This window comes from Anguilla rostrata, chromosome 2 (assembly GCF_018555375.3).
Source record: "Anguilla rostrata isolate EN2019 chromosome 2, ASM1855537v3, whole genome shotgun sequence".
Classification (NCBI taxonomy): domain Eukaryota; kingdom Metazoa; phylum Chordata; class Actinopteri; order Anguilliformes; family Anguillidae; genus Anguilla; species Anguilla rostrata.
The window spans coordinates 54,481,857-54,508,837 of NC_057934.1; the positions used below are offsets into that span (position 1 = coordinate 54,481,857).

The 26,981-nt window shown below is 40.7% G+C and overlaps 1 protein-coding gene across 1 annotated transcript in view; it reads right to left on the bottom strand.

Moving 5' to 3' along the window:
• The window catches only part of LOC135248469 (guanine nucleotide-binding protein subunit alpha-13), a 31,565-nt gene that overhangs the window by 3,373 nt on the left and 1,211 nt on the right, over positions 1-26,981 (bottom strand). The window contains exons 2-3 of the mRNA XM_064323153.1: positions 18,179-18,402; positions 5,722-5,772 (exon numbers count right to left, since the gene is read on the bottom strand). Coding sequence (XP_064179223.1) covers positions 5,722-5,772; positions 18,179-18,402 — 275 coding nt within the window. The remainder of the gene's footprint in view (positions 1-5,721; positions 5,773-18,178; positions 18,403-26,981) is intronic.

The following is a 26,981-nucleotide window of genomic DNA, read 5'->3' on the forward strand; positions in this document are numbered from 1 at the left end:
TTCAATTCCTTAAATCCCTGTGGGAGGGGGTGAAAAGCACCATTAGTCCAACCCTCACTGGCAAAAGAAGCAGGGCTGTCAACAGGCTACCAGCCAAATCCCTAAAATCAGTGATAGATATGCTATGTAGCTCCTACAAGCCAGGAATGGAGAGCTGTAGCAAGTAAACAACAAAAAAAAATATAGTGGTGGGGCGGAGGGATCAAGTTCCAGCGTGTCTGCTTGATACCGGTCTTGTCTCACTTCACCAATGAAAACTCACTGCTTAGTCACATGGGCACGTCCCATGACCGATTCTGCCTTGACACACAGTCATAAAGACGAGCTGAGCTCAAACAATGCTGAAATGGAACCTCATCCTTCCTCAGCACCTCTGGCTGCATTGCCTAGTCAAGCTGAGGAAACATGGAAATATCATATCTCAACCTCAGTTTTCTGCCTCTTAAAAGGAAGGTCTCATTGCAACCAACCAACCCCCAGATATACAGCGTTTCTCCGTTTTCTCCACTCTCTGCCTCTGTTCTGAGTGTTTTCATTCAGCGTCTCCATGTGCCACATTGTTCCTCCTGGCATTTCCCACTCTCATTAGGAGGAAAAAACAAAACGCAGCCCAGGGTGTTTCTCGGGGTGAGGAGGGGGTGGATGTTCCATCCTTCACCCAGAGTTTTTGCAGCATTTCCTTTTCCTGTTTATCAGTGGCGGCCTAGAGCTCCGGCCCTGTTTGGGGGCTCTGTGAAAGATGGCCGACTGCACGGTTCGGGGAGATGTCAGCCACCCGGAGGCCCAGCCTCTATTCAGAGCCTCCCAGGAGAGTCTCCCTGCTACAGCAGACACCCAGCCCACTTCCTCTTTCTCAGCAAGAGCCTCACCAGATCACAAGATTACACTGCATGACTAAAGGGCTCAGTCAAGAGTCATGGAGAGGGAAGGAGAGCAAAGGAGGATGGCTTCTGCTTGCTCCATTTGCCTGGACTGCACTGGTGTGGACCATCCTGTCAGCCCAATGCCTTCTCACAGACGTTTCTCATTGCACCCACACAGCCCTACCTACAGGGAATATGGAACACAGCAACCAATATTTCAGCTGAATTAAGCCAAAATGTAAATGTTCCAAAGGCTTATTCAAGATTTGGCCAGGTTATGCACTCGCAAGCTAGTGATGACTTTCCACACTGTGGTGGAGCTAGCGCCAACCGGAGGAGAGGTGAATCTCTCAGTGATGATAATAGGTAGCATGTGGGTACCTGGCATGTCACTGGCAGACACCGCGACAGCAGTAATCCGAGGAACACTAGCCAATTTAAACATCTGTGTCCCATTGCCCCGTCACTGTAAATGTCTCGTCATAATCTGCATAATATGCCTTTTAGTTCCGAGAAATCTGTTATCTACAACGTTTACAATCTATGTAAAATAAGTCTTGTGCCTATTAGATTACAATTAATACACAAAACTGCTACTGTTGGCAAAGACACAATGCTGCTTTCCAGTGGACTTCTGGAAGTAAAACTGGTAAATCAATATAAAATAACAGGCTATCCTACTGATTGACATGAATCATTACTAATGGTCTTCAGTTTTCTAATTTTTTCTAGTTTCTATGAAAGACTGCAAATCAGTCATGGGCAAGTAGCAGTGGTCACTAATATAAAATCAATGGTGAAATGTTGGTAATTCCAAGGATAACATTAGGCTATATCATCATATCATATTATTAAGAGTTGTTAGGTCAATGCCAGTTTGCATTAACATTATAACCAATGTAAAAAAACACAGCTCAAGAAGAACATTCCATTGTTTTTGCCATGAGTTGAAATCTGACTCTTGGAATCCTAGCAGAACGATTGATCAAAGGATTATTGGTGTCTAGCTGAAAAGAACAAAGAGGGAAAATTGAGTTACTGTTGTTAAAAGGGGCTGTCATTCACCAACTATGGGATTGTACAGCGGCTGGGTAGTGGTGGCTCAGTTTGGACACGCTTCCTTCGATCACTGATCACCAGGGGTGGACAGTAACAAAGTACATTTTTTGAGTATCTGTACTTTACTTGAGTATTTATTTTTTTGGAAACTTATGACTTTTACTCCACTACATTTGAAAGATAAATATTGTACTTTTGACTCCACTACATTTCTATGATGGTTGTCGTTACTCATTACTTTGAAGCATATCTTTTAAGTCAACAGTTGAATATTTTTTTTATTTTCTAAAATGCGATTGGCCACACGCTGTGTTCCTCACAGGAGAAAAACCAACCACAGTAGCCCACTCCTAATATGCTGTCGGTCAAGTTCAAAGTGCTTTCTTGTTGCACCAGTGGTTGAACAGTTCAATTTGAACTTGGCGGCGGTAATTATGGCAACGGCAGAAGATAAGGATGATTCTTCGCCACCAGAGCACCCATGGCCATATCTCAAGTCCATGTTTGAGATTTGTGATTCATATTGCTCTGCTTACCACGTACAAACTACATCGCTGCATTCAAAAACTCGCCGTCCAACCTGAAAAAGCATGTCGAGGTATGTAAACGTTGGCTAACGATAGCCCGTTTGCTAATTATGAAGCTGTCTGAGCTTGTAGTGGTTGCAGTTTTTATGCTAGGATTGGTCAGATGAAATTTTATGGAATTTGAGCGAAGGGTCATCCCACTCTTTCACATTTCAGGCAATGCTATCTATCATCAGGGGTTAAATTGGGGGTGGACGCGGGTGGACGGTGTCCACCCACCTTTGGTAAATAAATAAATAATTTTGACTGGCAGTTTTACAAATAACTATGACAATCCAGTCCATTTAGGCTCCAGTCCATGTGTTCCCTCTAGCCACTTACCTGCTCAACCAAACAATTCAGAAGAAAAAAAAAATCAGGAGGAACAGTCGTTTATATAGACAACACAGAAAGAAAAATATTGTTGATTGTCTTGATTGATTGGAAGCGGACGCGGTAGATAGTTTCATTAGGCTAACATGTAATTTCATCTATGCAACATTTTAAAAAGAGGTGAATAAACAGCCCCCACGAACGCTGGCTATTATTAACGGTAACTTTGATTGCTTAAGCAAAATCAGCAGCTTGCTGGTCAGTAGCTAAGCTAGGGTTGAATATTTCCCACATACCTAACGTTTTATTCAGCGGCGACCGGTGAGCTGAAAATTGGTGGGGCGCAAGACTTTGCTTTAAACTAATCATTGATCTCAACCTGTTTTCATGAGTAATTTTCCTTTATAATCAAGCGTGCCAACGATCGGATTAATCAAATGACAAGTAGCCTAACACACAGCGTCTTCATACCGTATTAGGGGGATCAAATCATAAATTCAATTTATCTGTTAAAAATCCATTTTAATCACCAAGTAGTCTACACTTAACAAATAAGGTACACCAGTCTGTTATCTACTATGTTAGCTCTCAGAATAACCAGCAAAAACAAAACCTGCACTGCAATTGTGTTTACAATTTAGCCTAAGCATTGCAGATATTTGCCATGAATACGAGTGCGGAGAAAGAAGTGTATCCGCAAATAATGTTGATTAAAAATGTGCACAATTTCGTACTGCAAATTAAAATAAATGTAGGCTATAAGGCCTAGGCTACTCGCTAAAACTGCCTATCTGGGGACAGCTGGCTATATATGATAGTATTGAATAGCCCAATTTGTGGATTAATTGTATTGATACTCAAGGAAAATCAGGGGAAGATTCCGCCACTGCTTAGCGATTAAAACGGATTTTTCTCAGTCGCATTTATCATTTAATCTCCCTAACACAATGCGAAGAAGCTGTGTCCCTTTCCATTTGATTAGACAGATATTTGCATGCTTGTTAATCACTGAAAATTAATTAAAACAGTTTGAGATCAATGATTAGTTTAAAGGAGTTTTGCGCCTCACCAGTTTAAGAAAGATGGATAAAGGAGGATAAAGTGAGGACAAGAGGAGGATGGCCGATTATTTTCGTGGGTAAAAAAAATTCTACTATTGTATACTATATACTGTATACAAAAAGAATGTATACTATTGATGCAAGCTTTTACATAATATATTTCAAGTTTATTGAGTGTCATTAAACTTGAAATATATTATGTAAAAGCTTGCATCAATAGTATACATTCTTTTTAAAACATTGTTTTCCTTAATTACAATTATGTGCACAATACATTAAAGATACAACTATTTTGAGCTGAGACATTCATTGGTTTGTACCTTTTTTCACCCACCTCCCACCGGATCTCAGGGTCCACCCACCTCCCAAATCTCAATTTAACCCGTCTATCATGTGTTGCTATCTAATAACAGTAAAAATGCATCTGTAAATGAGCTTCTGTAAACGCATCGTAGAAAAAATACAACAGTGAATTGACATTAAAAATAAAATGTACTTTTGAATACTTAAGTATTTTTAAAAGCAAGTACTTCAGTACTTTAACTAAAGTAAAAATTTGACTGAACAACTTTCACTTGTAGTGGAGTAATATTTGACCAGGGCTATCTATACTTTGACTCAAGTAATGGAGTTGTGTACTTTGTCCACCACTGCTGATCACCCCTTGCTATTCAGGAAGCATCTGCAGAAACCAACTGCCAGTAGTGAGAGAGATGCCTCTGGTCTGATCAGTAATAGCGCCGCTGTAGCACACTCTTTGGTTTATAGTGTGGGTCACAGTCACTGGGCCCTGAACAGGCAGACGCATCACACCACTGAACACACTGTAGCTGACGTGCTCATTTGGTGGTGATGCGAGAGCATTAGTTCCGAACGACAAAAAAGATGTTCAAATGTTTAAGATTTAAAACAGGATAAAAAAATAATCCCTGGTGATAAGGGCGTTCTATTTCAGTAACAGTTTCGGTCCTGACCCATATCATCAATAAGTTGACTTTGTAAAACACAGCAATCACGTCACATTACAGATTTGTTGTAGATCTGAATTTAGGAGTGTCTGACTTTAAGGGAGAATTGGGGATTGTTCACGCATAAAAGAGCTTTAACAGTTCAGTACTGAAGGAATCTCTGAAAGGGACCAGGGTATACAAACAACTCAGTACAATGAAACATTTAGTCTACTACACCCTTAACAGCCACCTGGAATTGAGAATCAGACAGCAAAAGAAAAGGTTTATTAAAAACTCTGCGTCCTGATTATTTCTTCCGCTGACTGCCCAGCGACAGACTCGTTTCCCAGTAAAACCACAGACTAACAGCACGACCATCACATCCGGGAAAAAATCACTTGTCTGGTTTTAGTTTGAGAAACGGCTTATTTCACACTTGCTGGAAGGGTAGACACCTGTTGTTTTCCATAGTCTACAATTCTGCTCTATCAACAACCCACACAAAATGGCAAATGGGTAAACACAGTCAAAAAAGAAAAACACAATCTGTTTTGTCAAATAGAATGTGACCCAATTTGGATTCAGCTAAACAAAGAGCGTAAAGTGCTTGCACCGTTTGCTGATTTAGCACAAAAAAAAATCCATGGGGGAATATTTAATTTAATGAAAAACAACATCAACAGCTTTAAAAATGAGCAATGTTACTCTGTGGTTAATAGTAATGTAGGTCACACCAGCTGTAATATGTGCAAACGCTTAACTGAAAATTCTACACAGCTGGGTTTCACTCCAAAGACAGCTACTCCATTCAGCTTTAGTTGAGACACGGTGGAAAATGATACAAACCGGAGACACTGCACAAGCACACGCTAGCAGAGAATAAACTTACCGGCTCTCCAAGCTTATCCACATTATCCAAGAAATACTTCACCGATTCACCCTGTGAAGGAAGATATAAAAATGTAAATATAAAGACTTATGTGCTAATGTTACTGTATCACTGGAAAACAAATGTGTGTAAGTGTACATCTCATTTCAATCCTGTATTCCAAATCTCACCTATCCTAGACTGAAAAACTGATTCACTTCAAAAGGGTTTTTTTTATTTTTAAAACCACTGTTTCTTATGAAGCAGAGGGAACTATCACCTCCATCCCAGGAAATAGTTATGGATACAAGCTACTGCATTTCAGCATGTGTGATACATAATGTGACACAGACCGGCAAACAACTGTTAGGTTCTGGCTCAGTATTTTTGAACGAGGCTACAAAAAGCAGAGAAAACTGCCACAAACATGTCAAAAACCGGTTAGCCACATGACATGGAGACAGGCTTACTTTTTAGCTAAATGAAAGGGCCTCATTTGCGTAGTTGTGACTTTAAAGAACCGTTTCTGGAATGCAGAGAAAGCCAGCATTCCTTTGTGAAGTTTGTGCTTGTGTGGGTATCTGTGCAATTCAGACCACAATCCTGGGTGACAGAAAATTAGTATGTACCGCACAACAACACCTGCTGTCCCGTCACTCGGTCCTTTGTTGAATATATTGGACAACTATCCCAAATTCCACCTAGCACTCCAAAATGCAGATGCAGAACCGTGAATGTACATTTCTACTTGACAACTTGGCCAGTGGCAACGATCTCAGGGCTCAGGACCGCCATACAAATACATTCCAATACTGAAGTGGGAAGTACAACACCAGAATCTTCTGAACTGTAGTTCATTGGCATCAATTTTAAAGCGCTTTGGATAAAAGCGCTATATAAATGCAGTCCATTTACCATTTGTAGTCAGAAATAAAAACTTCAACAACAGGATGACTTATTTTGGTGGGGATCTAATCTGAAAATAAACAAACTAAGTCAATGCATGTGGTTGAACTGCTGTACGTAAAGGAAATGAGTCGGGGGAAACTCTGGGTCATTTGCAGACTGAATTGTTTACTTCTTCCTCTTAGCTCAGTGCGAAGTGATGCAGAAATGCGTTTGCTGCGTGTGTAATGTGGTACATTTCCTCCTCTCCACACAGAGCTCGGAGACATCAGCACAGGAAGTAGACAGTAATGAGCGCCTTGCTTTCTCTCTTCATGTAGACTCACAGAGCTTCAGAGCACACCGTGTACTTTAGCAGGCCCTGCTTTTTGAAAGCTAGCTAGTTAGTTAACATAACATATTGATCTTGCTACCTAATGCATCTCGTTCACACAAATTCACTCAGGTGCGGCAGTCATCGGCTGACTTTTAGAGGACTGCTGACAAGCAAACACTAACTAGCAGCCAAGGCCAAGGTAAGGAAAAAGGTCCCAGATGAGGCACTCTCACTGTTAGGACAGCCAATCATTGTACTGCTGCAGCCCCTACCCTTTTTTATTTTACATTTTTTTAAAACTTTCCTTAACATACACACATCACATCCTACCAAAAAAAAAAAAAAAAAAGAAACCAAAAAAAAAAAAAAAACCCCACCTGTCACTGTTGGGTGACAATAATGTGTAATGTTCCATGCTGACACGTGCTTACGTTATTACCAACGTACCTTGTTCTTGCGGAAACTATATTTAGCGCAAGTCAACTGTGCACTGTGCCAGCTTTGGCAAGTGAACGCTTAAGATTTTAGTTATGAATTAGCAAGTCGACAATATCTAGGGCCAATATAAAAACCTTGTGTCAATTCCAAATGAGCTTCCCAAGGAATCACCAAACCCTAGAAACACTGTTTAAATACAACAGATGGACAGCAGATTGCACAAATGCTCAAACAGAACACATTAAAAACAAGTTAATCAGTCTGTAAAACAAAAAGGCACAAGGCAATCTGTGCTGCTGTACCGAATATTTAGGGCAGTACATTGATGATGAACGGGCTCAACAAGACAGTTTTACACATTTGTATCACGCTCTTTTCGTTTTTGCCTAGAGCCCTCCTACTTTGTATGGTTGTGAACCTGCAGGCAATGGAGAAATGTTTCTGTAAGATGGCAGAACTGCTATGGATACTGCTAGTAAACCACAGCACACCCAAAATAACCCCAGTCTGGTTTCACTGTTTCAGAGCTAAAGTGAGAACAGGGCCACATAGCAAAGTTCCCAGCTTAGCAATGTTCATTTTGACAAATTTTGATTTAGTTTTAATCATCGTCTTCTGACTAAGTTGCATTTTAGTTTTAGTCACATGTTGGTCATTTGAATAGTTAGTCTTAGTCGTTTTATTTGACAAAGTGTAGATTTAGTCAACGAAAAGTAGTTATAGTTGACAAAAACGAAGATTCACTCCACTTAAAATGAAACGTGACAATTTTCTTTTCAATGGAATGTTCTTAAAACTTCTTACCGACTGACCTTTACACAAAGATGCTACAATCATCATACTTTCCAAAACTCTTACAGCTCTTTTAATATTACACAGCATCTAAAACAGTGGTCCTCAATCTTACCCAGAAAGGGCCGGTGTGGGTGCAGGCTTTTGTTCCGGCCAAGCAGTGACACACTTGATTCCACTAATCAAGGTCCTTAGCAAAGACTACTCTAGTGGTTGATTAGTAGAATCAGGTGTGTAACTGCTCAGTTGGAACAAAAGCCTGCACCCACACCGGCCCTTTCTGGATAAGATTGAGGACCCCTGATCTAAAGGTTCTGGACATGCACTATTTGCAGGCACATTCCTGTAGAAATATAGAAGGAATATTACCAATTATGAACTCTTCAGATGGTATTTTATCCATCTTCAAGTCATAGGCCAGATCTTGCTCTTTGCAGAGGTGAGTTCTTAGAGGTAAATAAAGCAATGACTTATGGGAAAAACAACCTTTATTTACATTTTGAGTACAGGCCCAGCGGCAGGATCAAAATGACAGCAGGGAATTTCACATTTTAGTACTGAAAAATACTAAAAAGTACTATTAACAAGTATAGCTATATATCACATTATAGTATCATATAACAGATAAATAAGATAAAGAATAACAGGTAAAATGAATAGAAACTTACAGAGACATGAAATATAAAATTAAATGTCTAACACGAACAGCTTCAAATTGGTGTGTGCCAGTCACAGGCACTTAACATTAGGCCTGTTACGTTTCAACATGTTACATAGGCCTATGTCCAGCTCGACCACCAAAGAAATGCCTGACTGACAGTAACTATAACGTCCTTAGTCTATCTTAACATCTTGCTTATGTCTATTCAGCCCCATGCACAAATTGTATGTCAACAGAAATGGCGTCTTAAGATCAAAAACTGAAGCTGTTAGTGTTACAAAACTGCAAAAATGCCACCGAAGTAAAACAACTTGGCTAGCTAGCTAACTTGGCTGCAGTGTAAGCAACCAGTCACCTAGTTGCAGGCTGCACATCTCAAATTAGCTATGACAGCAAAGGCATAACGTAAGAGAGGTAAGTCCAGTGTTTTTGTCGCAATAAGACTGTTTTGCAACACGCCTAACGTTAGTAGTAAGTACACATGGCTTACATCGCATTTTGCTTGGAGTCATTTCTAAAGCTTGTCCATATATCACTTCTCTTCCTTCTGAAAACCGGCTGGGGCAGGAACATGGTTAGACATGTGTTCATGTTTAGCTTCCTATTGCTGTGCTTTAACCAGATAGAATGCACACACCTTGCAAATCCTGCTGTATCACAGGCATGCTAATGACTGGACAGAAGGTTACACTCCACCAAATTTGTAGTATTTTAGCAGTTTGTTACCTACGCAATGCTTTAGGCTTTTCACAAACATGGTAATGGTCATCTTGCTATTCAGAATGGTTTCTGAAAATAATGTGTTAAAAATAATTTTATGAACGATACTTTCAAATGAACACATTTCACTTGAAACTATCATTTGTTGCACATCTACACATTCGTTGTGACAATTTTCAGTCTTGTAAAATTTGAGTCATACGAATGCTGGATGAAATTTGTCATCCTCATTTTTTCTGTTAAGAATTTTTGCCATATTTAATCTTTGTAATCAAAAAGCACTTTGTCAACATACATTTGTCATATTTCTTGTTTACAAAATTAACACTGATGCACATACCATCTGAAACCAGCAAATAGCATAAAAACTACACAGACTATACATAAACCTCCACAATATAGAACAGCATGTACTACTCAAATGATACCCATTTGATTATATGTTAAATAACTTGGCTGAGGCATCTACTCAATAATACTGAAAGAACTGTAAAAAGAAGGGAGTGGATTAAAACTGCAGAAGGGTAGGGGGGGTTTTCATGGGCTGAAATGCACAAGGCATCATATTGTAACAAACAGGAGGAAGTGTGTTCATTCTGCCTATTACCAAAGCATGTACAACCTTGATAAGCTAAAAGGATTATCACAGTAACTGCAAATGTGGGCAATGATCTGACCTGTGTTTGCTTTTCTTTTCTTTTTTATAGCCCCACTACAGTACAAGCAAATGTTGCACAGGAAAATCCAGATGAGTACACCATCTAACAAATGCCTCTTCTCAACACCGCTTTAGCAGGACTGCCAAATGGTAAATGGACTGCATTTATATAGCGCTTTTATCCAAAGCGCTTTACAATTGATGCCTCTCATTCGCCAGAGCAGTTAGGGGTTAGGTGTCTTGCTCAAGGACACTTCGACACGCCAAGGGCGGGGTGTGAACCGGCAACCCTCCGACTGCCAGACAATCGGTCTTACCTCCTGAGCTATGTCGCCCCAAAGAGAGCAGGAGCAATTAACTTACCAACACACAATGAATCCATAGGCTACAATAGTTAAAAGTGAGGAAATTATTTTGCACAGCTGTACAGCTACTATTTAGAATTTTGCCTACAGGACCAAGCCTATGCCCCATTAAAAGGCAAAGCACAACCCTTCAGATTCTGCACTCAAACACGGCTTCACTGTTCTGCTGCATAATTCTGACCTTTGCTCTTGTCGTAAGGCTGTCACAAAGGGCTCCGTTTGTTTCAAACCCCGAGCTTTGTGAACAATCCGCATAATCTCCCAGTCTCACAGGATTATACCCTACCTCACCCCAGGCCTCAGCCAAGGCTACAGCTGCTTTGCTGGGTGTACTGGGGGTGGGGGTGGGGGGTCACTCCCCAGGAGGGCCACAATAACCGCAATTAGCAATTAAGCGATGAAACATGAGGGGTAAAACTGGATGATGAGATACCGTGCAGCTCATCTCGAGCTCAGTACAGCACACAATGCTACAGCAAGGGCTGCTGCAGAGAAGGGCATGCATGTCCAGACACAACTAGCTTTCAACAGTTACAGCAGTCATTAAAGTACAACTAAAAAAAAATCTACAACCCAAAAAAAATTGTAGACGCAATGGTAACAGTAAATCTAATAATGAAAAAGCCTACACATTCACACCATACAGAAAGGCCTGAATGCACCGAGATGGCACACAAAATCCCTTTTACAGTGGCCATTAATGCAAACATTCCTATACAAACAGCTTACAGTGTAATGGCAAGATGGTGTTACTGTGTTTTACTTACAATACAGGTTCTAAGCTGCAGGTAGTAAACAGTGTGGAGCACTCGCCTTCTCCCTCCGACCGCTTCGATGCTATCTGCATACTGGCAGGATATCCAAAGACATCCAGAAAAGCCCTGGGAGTGCAGGTCATACGTCACATTGTCTATTGCCCTGACATATGCATCTAATATGAAGGGTATTGGTTAGGCACCACTCCTCCTGAACTGATGCCCATGACGATGCTGATGCTTGCAGTATTGCTGCAATACAGTCCACTCCAAACTTATTGACTTCAGGCAACATAGCCCACCACTGCTTGCTAGTCAGTCAACCATGTCTGTAGGTGTGTGTGTGTGTCTGTCTGTGCGTCAATGTGTGTGTCCGTTTGTGTATGTGAGACTGTTTAAAAGTAAACAAGTACTTGTTACAGATTCCAGATAGAAAACTGAGTGTGTGTGGCACATAGGCCTAGGTTTTCAGCCCACTCAAATGTGCTGCAATCACTAGAGCCCGACTGATATGAAAATTTGATTCAGATACCAATTAATAGGAGGTAAAAGTTCCGATAACCCATTTATTTATCGACAGTCAGGTCTTAGTATTCACATTTAAACCACCCTCCCTCCCAACCACCCCCCAGCCTATTTAAACTTCACAGTAATTGACTATGTCTCTCTGCCTTGTAATGAAGTTACCCAGGTGCTATGGGATAGCTGCAGGTAAAGTTTAGTTGATGGAGCTAGGATATACAAGCGCAAATTCGTAATAGCTGCGACCGCACACGCGCATGCATCCATGTGTGCATGCATCCACGCACACACCCTCACACAAACACGTGACCTCTTCTTTGGCTCGAGACCAACATTTCCACAAAATCTTGTGCAAATCTGTGAATCCATTCGGGAGTTATGTGCCTTTTTGTGATAGGCCACGCCCATCACCACGCCCCCTCTTGGTCAATCGGCCTGAAAGTTACTCAGCTCTACCTTCAGTCATGACCAACCTCCATGCCAAATATCAGCCTCCTGGGGCGAAAACTGTGGCCGCTACGGGGTAGGACACTTTTGTGGACCAACCGACCAACCAGCCGACCGACCGACCGACAGACAGACCGAGCTATAGAGCTGCAGTCGCAGCTAATATATAGTAGCTTTTATCAAGTGCTTTCCTATAATAATGATTTTTAGCTGATAAACAATGGAAGAATGATTTATCTAATGTTAGCTATTTGGGATCATATAATGGAACTATATTGGCTACAGATGTTAACAAGTTATCTTAAAACTATCAACTGAGGTGCGTTCAAATTCAGTGAACAGAGGCGAATGTTCATGGCGAACGTTTTATTTGAACAGTTCAATCTGAACGGCTTTTTAAGAACGTTCCAAATTGTTTGCATTAAACATACACATGAGAACAAGAGCGTTTGTACTCACAGCCGCTTCTGTGATCATCGATGATAAAAAACAATAGCTAGCTAGCGAACAATAATAACACTGGCGGGGTGTCTCGTGGCGTAGCCTGTAGAGCACTGTCCACATGCTCATTACGAGCCACGACGTCGGTGGTTCGAGTCCAACCGTGCAACCTTCGTCTCACGTCACTCCCTCTCTCTTCCCTGTTCTTCCTGTCTCTCTACACTGTCCTGTCCAATAAAGTTGAAAAGCCCATAAAAATATGAATAAAAATAATAATAATAATAACATTGGCTAGCGTTAGCAATAACATTATTGAAAAAACTGATCACACTTAACGGCATCTTCAATTGAAATACCCATCTGGGAACATTTCCCTCAGTCCAGCGTCCATTTTTGTTCGCTGCAAACTACCTTTTCAGATCGTTCGCTTATGTTTGCAAACGTTCGCGCCGAACACAAAGCCAACGGAAAAAAAGTCTGAAATGGTTTGCAAACATTCACCCTGTTCGCTGAATTTGAATGCACCTCAGGGTTCTGTTGGTAGGGTTTACAGATCTGCCAGAACTATTATTCAGCGAAATATCTAGCTGTTTTAAAAGACAAACTTACATAACATTAACATTTGCCTGCATTGGTTTGGAGGACAGAAAGCCTATCTTGCCTAATCCATCTGGAATGCTCATGCCATTGTGAAAAGACTCATCCCTGAAGTTTTCCGTATGGGAGACCAGTGTGTGAATTCCGGAAACCACAACCTAACCCAGATAATTGAACCTGGAAATGTTTCAGACTCCACATGTGAAAGGGGCTAAAAACAAAGCACACAAGATAGCTGCTTGTGGGTATAAAGCATAAGGTCTGGTGATAACGACACACAGCACAGACCCCCTCTTGTGATACAGACCCCTCCCGTGAGCATTACATCAAATGATTAAGCTCTGGGCCCTCAAGGGACACACAGAGTGGGTGAAACATGAGACAGGTCTCAGCTTAAACGTGTCAGGAGAACCCATGCCTGCCATTAATAGCCAGTGGAAGCACAGATTGTCCCGATTATCTGCAGAATGCAGACAGACCTGATGGGTCAGCAGCCTGGGCGGAGGTAATGTTTGCACTGCAGCTAAGTGGTTGACGAAAGGCTCACAAACAGACTTAATGCTGACTATAAGAAATTATGACAGTGCTGGTTAAGGTAAGGTAAAGAAAATAACTATACAGAAAATGGAGTCTGCCCTCTGTAATGGGTGTGGCATGGTTCCCTTGTTCCTGGGCTTTGAACACGGTCTCTTCTAGTTCCCATCTCTCGGAAGGGCAAGTCATTAATCTAGAGCACTGACTGCATTACTCTGTGACACTGAGTTGCGTTTTTAAAGGGGAACTACAACATATGGGCAACTTTGGGGCTTTTTGGAAAAATAAATGAGCGAGCTTACTCATTTCAATCAAGAAAATTTTTTGAAAACAACAACAAAACTTTCCCACAATGTGTCATTTCGATTTAAATTCCATTCATTTCGTGTGAGCAGGCAAATTGGTTAGTCCTTTTGATGATGTCACTGGTTTTGTTCTGGTTGCCTTCCCCTGCTGTGACCATAGTTTTACAATGGCTGTGAATCCCAGCCATGATGAATGATTCCAATGAATTTTACAGTAGGCTTACCGAGGTACCAGAAAATAAAATTAATTATGCATACGAGCCGGTTAGATAAATAGAGCCAGAAGTGGCATTGTCAAAGTATGAAAATAGCAACAACTTGACCGAGGACAGGACAGACTGGGCAATATCAACTGGTGTACCTGTGGCATAGGCTATAGCAATGGGGTCAATCTGTTGTCACAAAGCAACTTTTGAACATCTCTTCATTTCAGACAGGACTGAACTTCATTCAGTATGATTTGTCCCAAGAGAGATGTGCTGGAGGTGTTGTTGCTGTCTGTGAAAAATGCAATTCCCCAAAACAGCAGTTAGGCTGTTCCATAAGGACAATGTCTGATGAGAATTGCTTGTGGCACCATAGCCTCCGCAAGGTAGCTAATAAAATGGTATTGAATTAATAAAATATATAGTGGTATTGTAAATTATGAGGAATGTTTAGTAAAACTTTGTTGCTATAAATTAAATACTTTAGTTTAGGGTGAATGAGATTTGTGATAATGTGATTGATCAGTAGTCGCAGTCTTTTTGCAGGTTAGGCTATTTGATGCATAACTGGCCAAGGTAAACAAAGGATAGCAAATTTGGGAGAAAATAACCATGTTTCCATACAGGTTTTGCAGAAATTCTAAGCAAACTTTTGAAAAGTCGACAATTCTTAAAATGCGAATCAAGTGTGTTTCCATTAATGGCTTTTAGGCAAGGAAGTAGACTTGCTGTGTGTGTGGGGTGAGACAAGACCACAAATATCCTGAGTTGTTTCAAGATATAAACAAAATAAGTTATTGGTACATTATCAACATTTATGGAGTGAGTATGTGGACCAATGACCGATTGTCAAACCCTTTACATACACAAACACGATCAGCCGTTGGGGGGGGGGGGGGGTTTCATGTATTTCAGTCGAGTAAGCCACCTGCACATACTGCTGTTTGGGGGCAGTCTGTGGTAATGAACCTGTTTATTGTTATAATAATTGTCGCTGCATCCAGAGGCGAGGGCCTCCATGCATTTACTGGTTCGGCTCAGATGCCACTGCAGTTTGGATCATCAATATGACTGTGTTCAATTTTACTGGAACCAAACCAATGACGTCACAAAAAAACAACATTCAATATGGCGGCACCCAGGTGAATTTCAGTGATTTTCGAACAAATGTAACTTAATAATAATTTTATTCGATTTTTCTAGATTAAAATATCAGCTGACTCATATTTATTTCTTCTAAAAAAACAAAAAACAAAACAAAGTTGCCCATATGTTGCAGTTCCCCTTTAAGGCGACATCAGCCTGCAGGACTGCACTCCCGGGTATATCCTCAAGGGACACGGTGCCTTCCTCACCTGCTCTAACCCAAAGCTGGTGAACAAGCAGTCAGAGGAACCATTTACCACACACCAATAATGATGCATGCTTCCCAGGCCTGAGCCGTGCTCTAACCAACAGCACTCAGACTTGCAGACGAACACAGTAGCATGCTGTTTAATCACGGCTCAGCATTCCTGCCAGGATCATCCCTCTTCCCAGATCCTGGTAATCTGGGAGTCGGTTGGGAGCCAGGGCCCCAGCTGTGGAGTGTGTGATATTTCAGCTGTTCCCTTCATAAATACTCTTTGTATGAGAAACAGGAAAGAAAAAAAACAGGAACTACAGCAAACAAATGAGGTGCCACAGAAACAGGAAACAATCCTCTACCAAATGTACAATGAACTGCTGTAACAGGCAAAAATGAAAGAAAGCCATGTGATCATGCCTGAAGAGAGACCCATAGGGCACACAAAAAGCAACATCATATACCACACTCATGTCTACATGAACCTTGCAGACAAAATTAGTAATCAACAATGTATTTCCAATTTTAATTCACTGGCCATTTGTGGAACTGTCCTCAAATTCAACACCAATTTAAAACACCCTTTGTGGATTGGACACAAATGTTTGAAGGTATAACCAACCCCCAAAAGATACTTCAAGACGACATGTAATTAATTTATAGCATGTACCCATGTCCTATGAATGTCAACTACAGGGTGAAAAATACAATGAAACATACTGCAATGTCGTTGAAGACGTGAAGGGTGGAGTCACACTTGGTTTAGACCGTGCTTGTCCAATGAAACATGCTGTACGGTGTGAGGAAGACGAGATGCCACCAATCACTGCAGTTGTGGGACGACCCTGCGGTTCCCAATTTCAGCAGTGGACTCTGGATTAGTATTATGCAGCAGCAGGAGCGTGGCAGAAATTTCTGGGCCCTGTGAAAATGCAGTCTCTATGGAACCCGTTAACATTATAGACCAAAGCAAACTTTTTAGTCCAGGCCTTTTGAGCGCCCCCCCCCCCTCCCCCTTCCCCTCCCCCTTCCAGTATTCTCTCCACTATGATGCCCGTGCACAACAGTACTGAGGATTGGGGGGGGGGGGTGCTGTTCCAAGGCGTCTGCATACCATACGATGTAAGAGCTGGAAGACCGGACTTGCGCAAGCAGGAAGCGTGACTAATTATGTATCCGCCGCACGTGGCCCGGGGATTAGGGGAGACGGCCGAGTTTTGATGCGTCCCTTTTGTTATCGTTTTTTCGTTTTTCTAAAATGACAGTCGCTTGCGGAAGACATGCAATGTTTTCCAAAAGTGCACCTTGGCTGCATCTTCCATCGCTGTGTGCAGGGAGCCGAGGGGCCATAAAGTCGTCCCTGTTTCACATCAGACATTCCTAAAGGGAAAACGCGGTGGAAGAGCTTTCCTCGGCCCCCTTATCTGCGCTGTCGGATCAAGAGCGACTGTACAGTGTCATGTCTGCTCTTGTCTTGATCTGCACGCTCCCTCTCTAACACACAGCTTCCAACACTGCACGTCAGTAGAATTCACCAAATACTCACCAAGCCCAGGAAGAGGAACAATCCAGCAAAAAAAGAAAAGGAAGAAAGAAAACGAAAAAGTGTCTCGTGATGACTGAAGTTTACTCATAATTGACGGAAAGTGGGCTGATGTTAAAGAGTCAGGGTTTTAATTAGAACAGTGCAAGAATATGGAAATCACTGCATTCAGGAAGTGAAAGCTTTTAGAGAAGTCCATCTCGTGCATGTGATGCTTTCTGATTTCTGCTGCGATTACGTTCGCTCCACACAAAGTAGATGAGAATTTTTTAATTCATGTTATCTGAAATGGTTTAGAAGCCAGAAGATCATCTTTACAAAATGTCAAAGAACAAAAATAATTTACAAAGAGTGCAAATTCTTACATGGTAGGTCTGTGTGAAAGATAGACGGCAATCGAGAATGCATCGTGGTAGTGCATATTTGCATGTGCGCAAGGGAATAAAGGGAAACAGGGAGCAGTCAGAGGGTGTCACAGGGAGGTGGTTATGTAGCGTTTTGTCACAACATTTACATGTGTGGCTCCTGAGTCAACCACTGCCAACCAACATAGTACCCTCAAGTGAGAATGATGTGGCCCAGTGACAAAAAATTCACTGCAATGTGTTGAATACAGAGCACAGAATCAGTTATTTACTTCCAAAACTGAAAGCAACGATGCAAAAATTCTCTTTTGTGGCTTTATGGCTGAGGCTTGAACTAATGCATGTGGTTTATATGCCCCTGATGAAATAACACACACTTTCCTTTCACCAAAATGCAGATGTCTAGAAACAATTCTACAACACAAATAACTTAGTGTTTTCAGGTCAGATCTGAACTTTTAAAAATTTGTTCTAAACTAAAACTAACTGACCCTTTCAAGGTGATGAACTGAGAAGGGACTTGTCGCATAAAGAGATGATTAAATCTGCTGGTCTGACTCACCAGCTGGAATTCCCGCCTCCTGTCATAGGCATTCTGGATGCCGCTGTCATTCCACAGCGAGCGGATGGAGGGCAGGAGCTGCAGGAAGACTCTGGTCTCCACCATGCCCTGAGACATCATGGAACGAGTGTCGAAGCCCATCATGGACTCCCCATGCACCTGGTTGGAGGCATCTCCCCAGGGGATGTGCAGCTTCTCTCTGGCATCTACCAACACTCGAACCCCTGCGTACAGATGACAGGAAACGTATGGGTCATAATTACATTTTACTCCCAGGGATGTTTAAAATGAAAAATAAATAATAACAAAAAATGTGAAATAACAGTGAAATAACTGCAACATATAACAAGTTACATTACATTACATTATAGGCATTTAGCAGACGCTCTTATCCAGAGCGACGTACAACAAGTGCATAGGTTTCATGATGTAGAGGCGCAAAAGAAACACTAGAGTGAAGTAAGGTAAAGTAAAGTTACTCTATTCTATTTGGAATACTGCCATTTATGCAATGTTGTGTACAATATGATCGCAATCTTTACAAGGCACGATACTGTTAGTTTAAGAAAAGTGGGCAAATTAACATGCATGCAACTGATGTCCCTTCCACACAATAAAAAGTCAGTAAAATGAAGTGTGATTATTTAGAACAAAAACAACAGCATGGGCAAAATGTAATGGTACAATGGAAAAATTGGTTTTAAAACAAACTGGGTGCCATCACAACATGGTTGTAACCAATTCCATTTCAAATCAGCTACTTGAGGAATAGATCTTAAATTCAATCTAAGAAGTGAAATAAATTTCAGTGAACATGATTTACATTTTTCAATACATGGACTGAATTCCAAATCAACTTACTGCTCTGAAAAAGATCACATCACAACGAAGGGAAAAACATTGCCTAATTAAAGGGCATGTTCACCACACAAAACAATCTAGTATTCATCTTTCAAACACTGCATCAAACAGAATTCAAAGTCCCTTAAATGCAATGTGTTAAACATACTTTAGAACAAGCCCATGCTAACAGTTAAGGCCTCATGAAGTGATGAATATCAGGGCACCTGCATGCCACTCACTGGCCACAGACGCCAGGCAGACAGCTGGGCCTGTAATCTGCTGAGCACTACAGAAGTGAAGGGGCACTGCCAGTTTCACAGCGTTCAGCAGCTCTTCCCATGGTGCTTTTTTCAGAAACAGTGGGCAGGAGCAATTTGTTCCGGATAATCAGACGCAAAGATCTTAATCGCTATGAAGTGCACGCTGACAGAAAAGTTTAGTTACCAATTAGGCAGATAACCTTAGCTGTCCTTAGCTTAGCTGGCTACTAGGGATGAATGGTAATAAAATGTAAATGAAAATAAAATAATATCTGTAATTATTGGCTTTTTGATTTTTCGAACACAGCCTTCAGTCCTCAACAGGAACTTGACCATGAATGGTAAGACCTCAGATATTAACAGGTAAAAATGAAATCCAAACTTGCAATGAAACATACATCTTAAAATGACTAATTCAAGAAGACTGATATGGATCAATACTGTAATACATACGTACACCGTTCTAAAAACTAAAATCCTTAAAAGAATGTGACTTTTTCCAACTAAATTTTACACAGTGAAACACAGTAGTTCAGTTTGGTGATTTTCCATAGTATCACTTTCAACTGCTCCTCAGTAAATAACCAGTCAGACCTGTTTAGAGGCTTCATCAGGTCAGTACAGGTACACAGACAGGCTTAGAGTGGGAGGCATATGTAAGGCTTTCCCACTCACTTACCAAGCAAATCAAAGTAGCTGCTTACAAGTATCTTTTGAAAGAATTAACAAAATATTTTACTTAAGATAAATATTTATTCAAGGCACACAACTTTTGGAGGGCCGCCATGAAACGGATGAGCGCTGCGGCGAAGCCTCACGCGTGCCAGAGCAGACTGAAGACCGAAATCAACCCCCATCGCAGCTGAAGGGCCTTTTCACAGGAAATGGCAGATGAGAGGTGCTCCTGTTTTGCTTAGCCACATAGCCACATCGCAAGCGCACGTTCTGTGTTTGCTAACACAGAGCATGTGCGAGCACAGTGCGACATACAGCACATGCTTTATTTCTATGGGTGAACACTAGAGTACAGTTACGGTTGCGATGTATTGATATTTTTAGACATACAGCTCATGGCAATATTAGCAATAATAGCCATTTCGATAATAATATTGAATACAAATATTGAATATAAAATGACTATTGCTTCACAACAATCCCTCAACTAAATACTATTATATATAATGTTAATATTAATGTCACAGTATCAGTTCTACCCCCAACCTAATACAATCTGGGTTTTCTTTCCGCACGTCATGGAACACTTTTTGCACATAGCTAGCTTAATTTAAAACCTCAAATGCAAAACTCATCCTCTTGTAAAAACTAAGACAATTTAAAAAACTAGGACATTACATTACAGGCATTTGGCAGACGCTCTTATCCAGAGCGACGTACAACAAAGTGTATAACCATAACCAGGAACAAGTATAAGTATACCCAGGACAATTTACCCAAGATTGGATTTTACTTTAGCTACATCAAATTACTTGGTTCAGAGACAATGATTGGTAAGCAGTCATTATCAAATGTCTGGTAACTTAAAAGGCATGAGGGGGAACAACATAACAGTAAGGAAATAATAGTGAACTGTTACCAAACCACTGATTTATTTCCAGTATACATATGATCACATGCCATGGTTTGCCATAAAATATTTAATATTTTCCATTAATTACATATTTTCCATCAATATACTGATATTGAAAATAATAAAAATCACAATATTGGCAGACCCTAGTGAACACCCTTCACTTAAAGCTTCCCTGAGTGTGTCTGTCCTCCTTAGGTGCGCCTTCAATTTATTCAGACGGGGCAAAGCAGAGAGCTACATATAGAGCAGCGATCACAGCACAGGAAGTGCCATGGCCGAAACTTGAGCCCCCGGCCACATGGCCACATGGGGGGACACGCTCGTGTCTTCTTTTTTACATTTACACTAGATTCGATTCACAGACACTCTTATCCGTTAGTGTGTTCACCTGATTTACATGAACAGTGCCAGACCTGACTAACGATATTACTTGACCAGCAAGTAGAGCATTACTTAAGCACTAAAGAAAATTAGCTAGGCTAAGTCAGAACTAAAATACAAATCCTGAATACTTATACTGTACCCATTACATCCCCTAAGAACTAGTACAAAAAAAGCATTAAAAAATACCATAACCTGAGCTAATACAAAAGGAAAAAGAAAAAAACTGAAACCATAAAACATAACCTGAACTAAAAAGAAAATGGTGGGTCTTCAGTTTGCATCTGAAGATAGACGATTCACTTATCCTGATCACTGCAGAAAGTTCATTCCCCCATTGGGAAGCCAGCACGGACAGGCAACAATACAAACATGACTGGAGGGAGCGACTACAGAGAGAGGGGAGAGCCATGTAGACTGGAGACATCTGGTCAAGGTGTAGGGTATGTAGTTTAATGAAACATATGGTGAAACTGTGCCTTTAACCGTCCTGTAGGTTGGTACCAAGGTTTTAAACTGGAAGCCAGCTTTAAAAGGTACAAAGTGAAGTGAGATGAGGAAGGGTGTGACATGAGGATGCTTGGGAAGACTGCAGACAAGTCATGCGGCTGCATTCTGTATTATTAGCGAGGGGTTTAGCGGTGCAAACACCAACACCAGCAAGAGGACAAATGCAATAGTCCAAGTGTGAAAGTATCTGGGCCTGAATTAAGAACTGTGCAGAGTAGGTAAGAAAGGGCGAATTCCTCTGATGTTGTGTAGAGAGAATCAGCACACCCGTCTCGCTATACTGCGTAGGACACTCAGGCCACCTTCCTACCCACAGTTTGAGAACTGACTAGTTCTGCACAGCCACTATTACAGTACAGCCTCAATTTACAAGACCGAAATGTGAAACATCTTGGACAACTTTCTTCTCAGAATAAACAGTAGGCTGCCAGTAGAAACTTCACACAATTCTAAACTGTTTATAATTTATAACCATTTGCAAAAAAAGCTTTTTCCAATTCGGATATCTGCATGTGAAACTTCAATTGATGAGGCGGTAGACTATATTGTGTGTTGATGGCAGTGGCCAGCTTGTCTTCTTCTCATTACCAAAATGAAGCTCTCGAACAATGTCATCTGTGAAACCAGAAATGACAAACTTCCATGGAATGATCTGCTGATCTTCACTTCAAAGAACCCCAGAAACAGGCACTAGGGCTCCATGAGAGGTGCTGAAGAGAAGCCGCTGCCCTTTCACTAAATCAAGCATTTACTGATAGACCGATTCATCGTGATAATTCAAACAAGCGTGAATCTGCAATAACTGCGACCGCACACGTACATGCATCCATGTGTGCATGCATCCACACACACACCCTCACACAAACAAGGGACCTCTTCTTTGACTCATGACCAACCTTTCCACAAAATCTTGTGCAAATCTGTGAATCCATTCGGGAGTTATGTGCCTTTTTGTGATAGGCCACGCCCATTGCCACGCCCCCTCACACACAGGCAAAAAACACAGGCGCACACCTTAGTTATCCTGATCTGTAACTTGAGAGATTATTCCTGAACAGGACTTCACTAGCCAGACTGTTCTGGAAGAACACTTCAGCAGCTCTCAGGGAAACACATTTTGAGAAAACTGTTTTCTGTAAAGTGTAGGCAAAACATTTTCATTTGTGTTTGATCTAGAAATGCTAGAACCAAGAAATGCTGATAATAAAACAGTGCCATACCATGCTATTGTGTCTTGGGTATGAGATTTAGGTTTAAACTGCAGATAACTCTTGCTTCTTTCATTTTCACTTGTCACTGGCAGTATGAAAACAACTCACTGCCAAAACAGGTACATTTGCATAGTATCCCTCTGTGCTGTTAATATCACACATTTCAAAAATGAACACAGTTGTAACACTGAAAAAAGATACTCTGTTTTTAGTTTATAAACTCTGAATAAATAAGAATGAACTATGCCATTAAATCAAAATACAAAAAGTTTAAATGCGTCACGTCCAAGAATAGAACAATCCTGATCAGGCCATATTGACTAGCTGGCAGGCAACCAATGAACTTAATTATTTACTTGGTCTATGTTACTGATGACCGTGAAGCCAATTTAGGCATACTGTTTTGCCTAAAGTCTAGACAACATATAGCACTCTCAGGTCCGTTCCTGGAAAATTAAAGGGTTCCACTAGGGGTTCTGGCTATTCCATACATTACTATACTGCCTAAAAAAACGTCTAGTGTCAATGCTAAATCATTTCCCTCACACCCACATTTTGCTGACAGAACGCAATCTGAAAGATTTCTGTTGTTTCTGAATGCCTAATTGTAACTGCAGACCTGCCCCATTGCTGGAGTGTGTTCCTCTCAATTTGAGAGCTTCCACACTTGGAGGTTAGTCCTCCATAATTCATTCAGCCCGCCATTGCTTCTTTTCATTCTGCAATCCATCAGTTGAACTCTTCCTCCCTGACAGGCAGCATGGCCAGCTATGTCTCATCCCATTGGTCTCCTGTCTAGCTGCCTTATACTGCATTACACTGTACACCCCTTCCCCATTTAAATGCAACCAATCTTCTGTAACTTTCAGTCTGCACCAGCTCATTCTACACAGGTCCACTAAGAGATAAAGTAAGCAGCTTGTGACGTTAAGCAGTACTATCCAACTAGTACATCCATTATCAATTTAATGTGAATGTATATATTTTGTACATACGGTAAAAAATATGGAGTGTCATCCAAGCTAACACTGTACAGACTGTACGTATACATCTGCCCAGAATTAGATCATTCAGAATTTGGGTAATTTAACAACTTAAATAAAGCTGAAAAAACAAGGCTTGCCTGATTTGTGTCCACTGGCACGGATGGGATATTTGAAATTCTCTGTGTTCTTTGGTTTTATTATAAAGCAGCCCCTGTACATTGTCATTCATGATTGTGCTGGCAAAGGCAACTGTGAAACTGAAAGGGGAAAAGGAGAAACGTAGGTGGGTTTCAAATTTCTTGATCTTGCCAAAGGAGAGCTGAAACAACACAAGCTACATTTAGCTGTGAAAAACATGGACACAAAAAAATGTAATCATGTCTCTTGTAGGTCAGCATTGAACAAGACTAGTGGCATCTGTTTTCAACTTACATCTGTAGAGCTTAGAAGTGAAAGCAACATCTATACACTGTCCAGGGCGTGGTTCAGTTGTCAGAAGGTACATAAACAGCAATAAACACAATTCTTATACCATTTCATCTCAATGATACCTAAACCTGAAACTTCCAGTCATACCCTTGTAGTAGGACTGAAAGTATGGAAATATTAGACATGTCAAAACTGAATTGTACATCTCTTACTTTGTGCCTTCGCAATGCTGGACAAACCATCACAGTATGTTCATCATCAAGTCTAAACAATCCCAATTATGTAAACGTATGCATGCAGTCCAATTTATTTTTCCACAATTACAAACAAAATCAAGTTTTAACAGGAAAGAGTAAACACAATGCTGTGGTCAGCTTTCAGAAGCCAGAAAGATCAAAATTCACTTTCAAATGGCTCATAACCAGTAAAGCACTATACACCAAGACAATTCAATTTAAATTGCCAAATAATTTCTAATTTTTTTGTACCTTTTTGTATCCTAATGAACCCAATATATGCTGAACTGTTTATTTTAATAATCTAATGGATCGAACCATTTCAAAACCATCCCCTCACCATAAAATACTAGAAATATAGATATACTGCAGTATGTTTTGTGATACTGTATTGATTCTCAAATCACTGTATCGATTTTTAATTAATAATTTACATGCAAAGATTTGTGGCAGACAGTGGTTCATTTTGTGTTGTGTTTAAACCTCCGACCGCTAGATAGCAGTGTTGTAATCTGTCTTCAGCCATTTGACTCTTCCACTCCAACATAAACTGAGACAGGAAGTAGCGTAAAGGTGCACCGCTAACATTAGCAAACCTAGCTGACTAGTAATGTTACCACTGATGGCTGTGCTCTTTAGACTGACAGTTTTCCTAAAATTAGATTTTAAAAATCGCAATATCGCCTTGCTTACAGTATCGCAATATATTGAATCGTAACCCCTGTATCATGATACATATCCTATCGCCAGATTCTTGCCAATACACAGCCGTATAAAATACCAGAGGTCACTAATTTGTGACCTTGAACTATAAGTGTGGTCACAATATCTAGTTAGTGAAACAACCAGATACCCCCAAACATCCTATAGCCTATAACAAACTGGCTTTCATAGGTTAAACAGCTAAGCAGTGAATGTCTTTTTTCAACTTTACGTCCATTACATTACATTTATTTGGCAGACGCTTTTATCCAAAGCAACGTACAAAAGTGCATTTCATGGTCACGGACAACTACAAAACACAGGTTCAATAAGATAAAATACTTATTTTGTACAGCTATTTCTAGCCAAGAACACAGTTTAGTTCACACAGTGAACACTATTCTGACCTAACCTCTGCCAAGCCAACTAGGCAGAAGAACAAGCTACAATATTAGGACAAATACAAATTACCAAAAAGTGCTGGAATGGGGGTACATGTAAAAAGTGTCATGAAAGGGGGGATTTAAAGTGAAATGATATACAGAGTGGTAGTAGTTAGTCCAGGTATAGTCTGAAGAGATGAGTCTTCAGACCACGGCGGAAGATAGGTAGTGAGGGAGAGGTTTGAAAAGGGACATGAAGTTCATTCCACCACTGGGGAGCTAGGGTGGAGAAGCTCTGTGATCCCTTTACTCGGGTGGGAGGGGGATACAAGGCGCCCTGCTGCTGCAGAGCGGAGTGGTCGAGCAGGCATATAGACTATTTCAGGGTATATGCTAAAACATGTTTTCAAAGCCCTACAGTATATTCCTACTTTCTTTAGTATTTGTTTGGAACAGCTTTTAATTAAAGCAGCCACACATAAGCGCAAGGGTCAGGCAGTACAGTTTTTGAACAAGATACTTTCAACATAGGCCTATAATACCTGACTTCACAAATAAAAGTCATGAAGCTTAATGAAAGCAATGAGAAACAATGGAATGAATATTAGTTTATCTTAAGCTGTAGAACAAAACTGAGGTAATGTTTTCTAAATAATGATACCTTTTCATTACCATTACATCTATTTAGCAGTCTCTTTTCTGTTTTTTTTTCTTCCCTGTTTCTCTTGCTTTCTGTTAATGCACAGCTTTAACAAGGTCAGCTACAGTCTGGAAATCCCCTATAACTACCTCCTAATGAGGTGGTTGTGGTGGCAGCGTTATGAACCTGAGGTACGCTATCAGCAAAGAATATGCATGAATCTGCAGTGAACTAAATGGCCGTCTTACATTTAGATGCATTCTGTCACATCTGCTCAACATGCGTTATATATTTTAACGCATAATACATGTTTTAGCATATATTTTATTTAGTTCGTTATATTATAAGACAATGCACAAAATGGTAAGGTGCAAGTAAACACTGATTTTACTGTACGGTTCACCTGTACTTTAAACACACCACCACGTAGATTAAGAAGTCACAGTGAACTTGATCCGTCAGCAGAAAAGTCTATACACCGGATCACCGAGTGAAGTCGTGGCTTGATAACTTAACTAGATATCTAACGTTATTAATTTTAACTAATAAGCACATGTTACCACTGTACCGGCTACAATACGCTTTCATTACGGAAAAAAATAACTTGTAGCTAACGTAAAATCAAATGCAA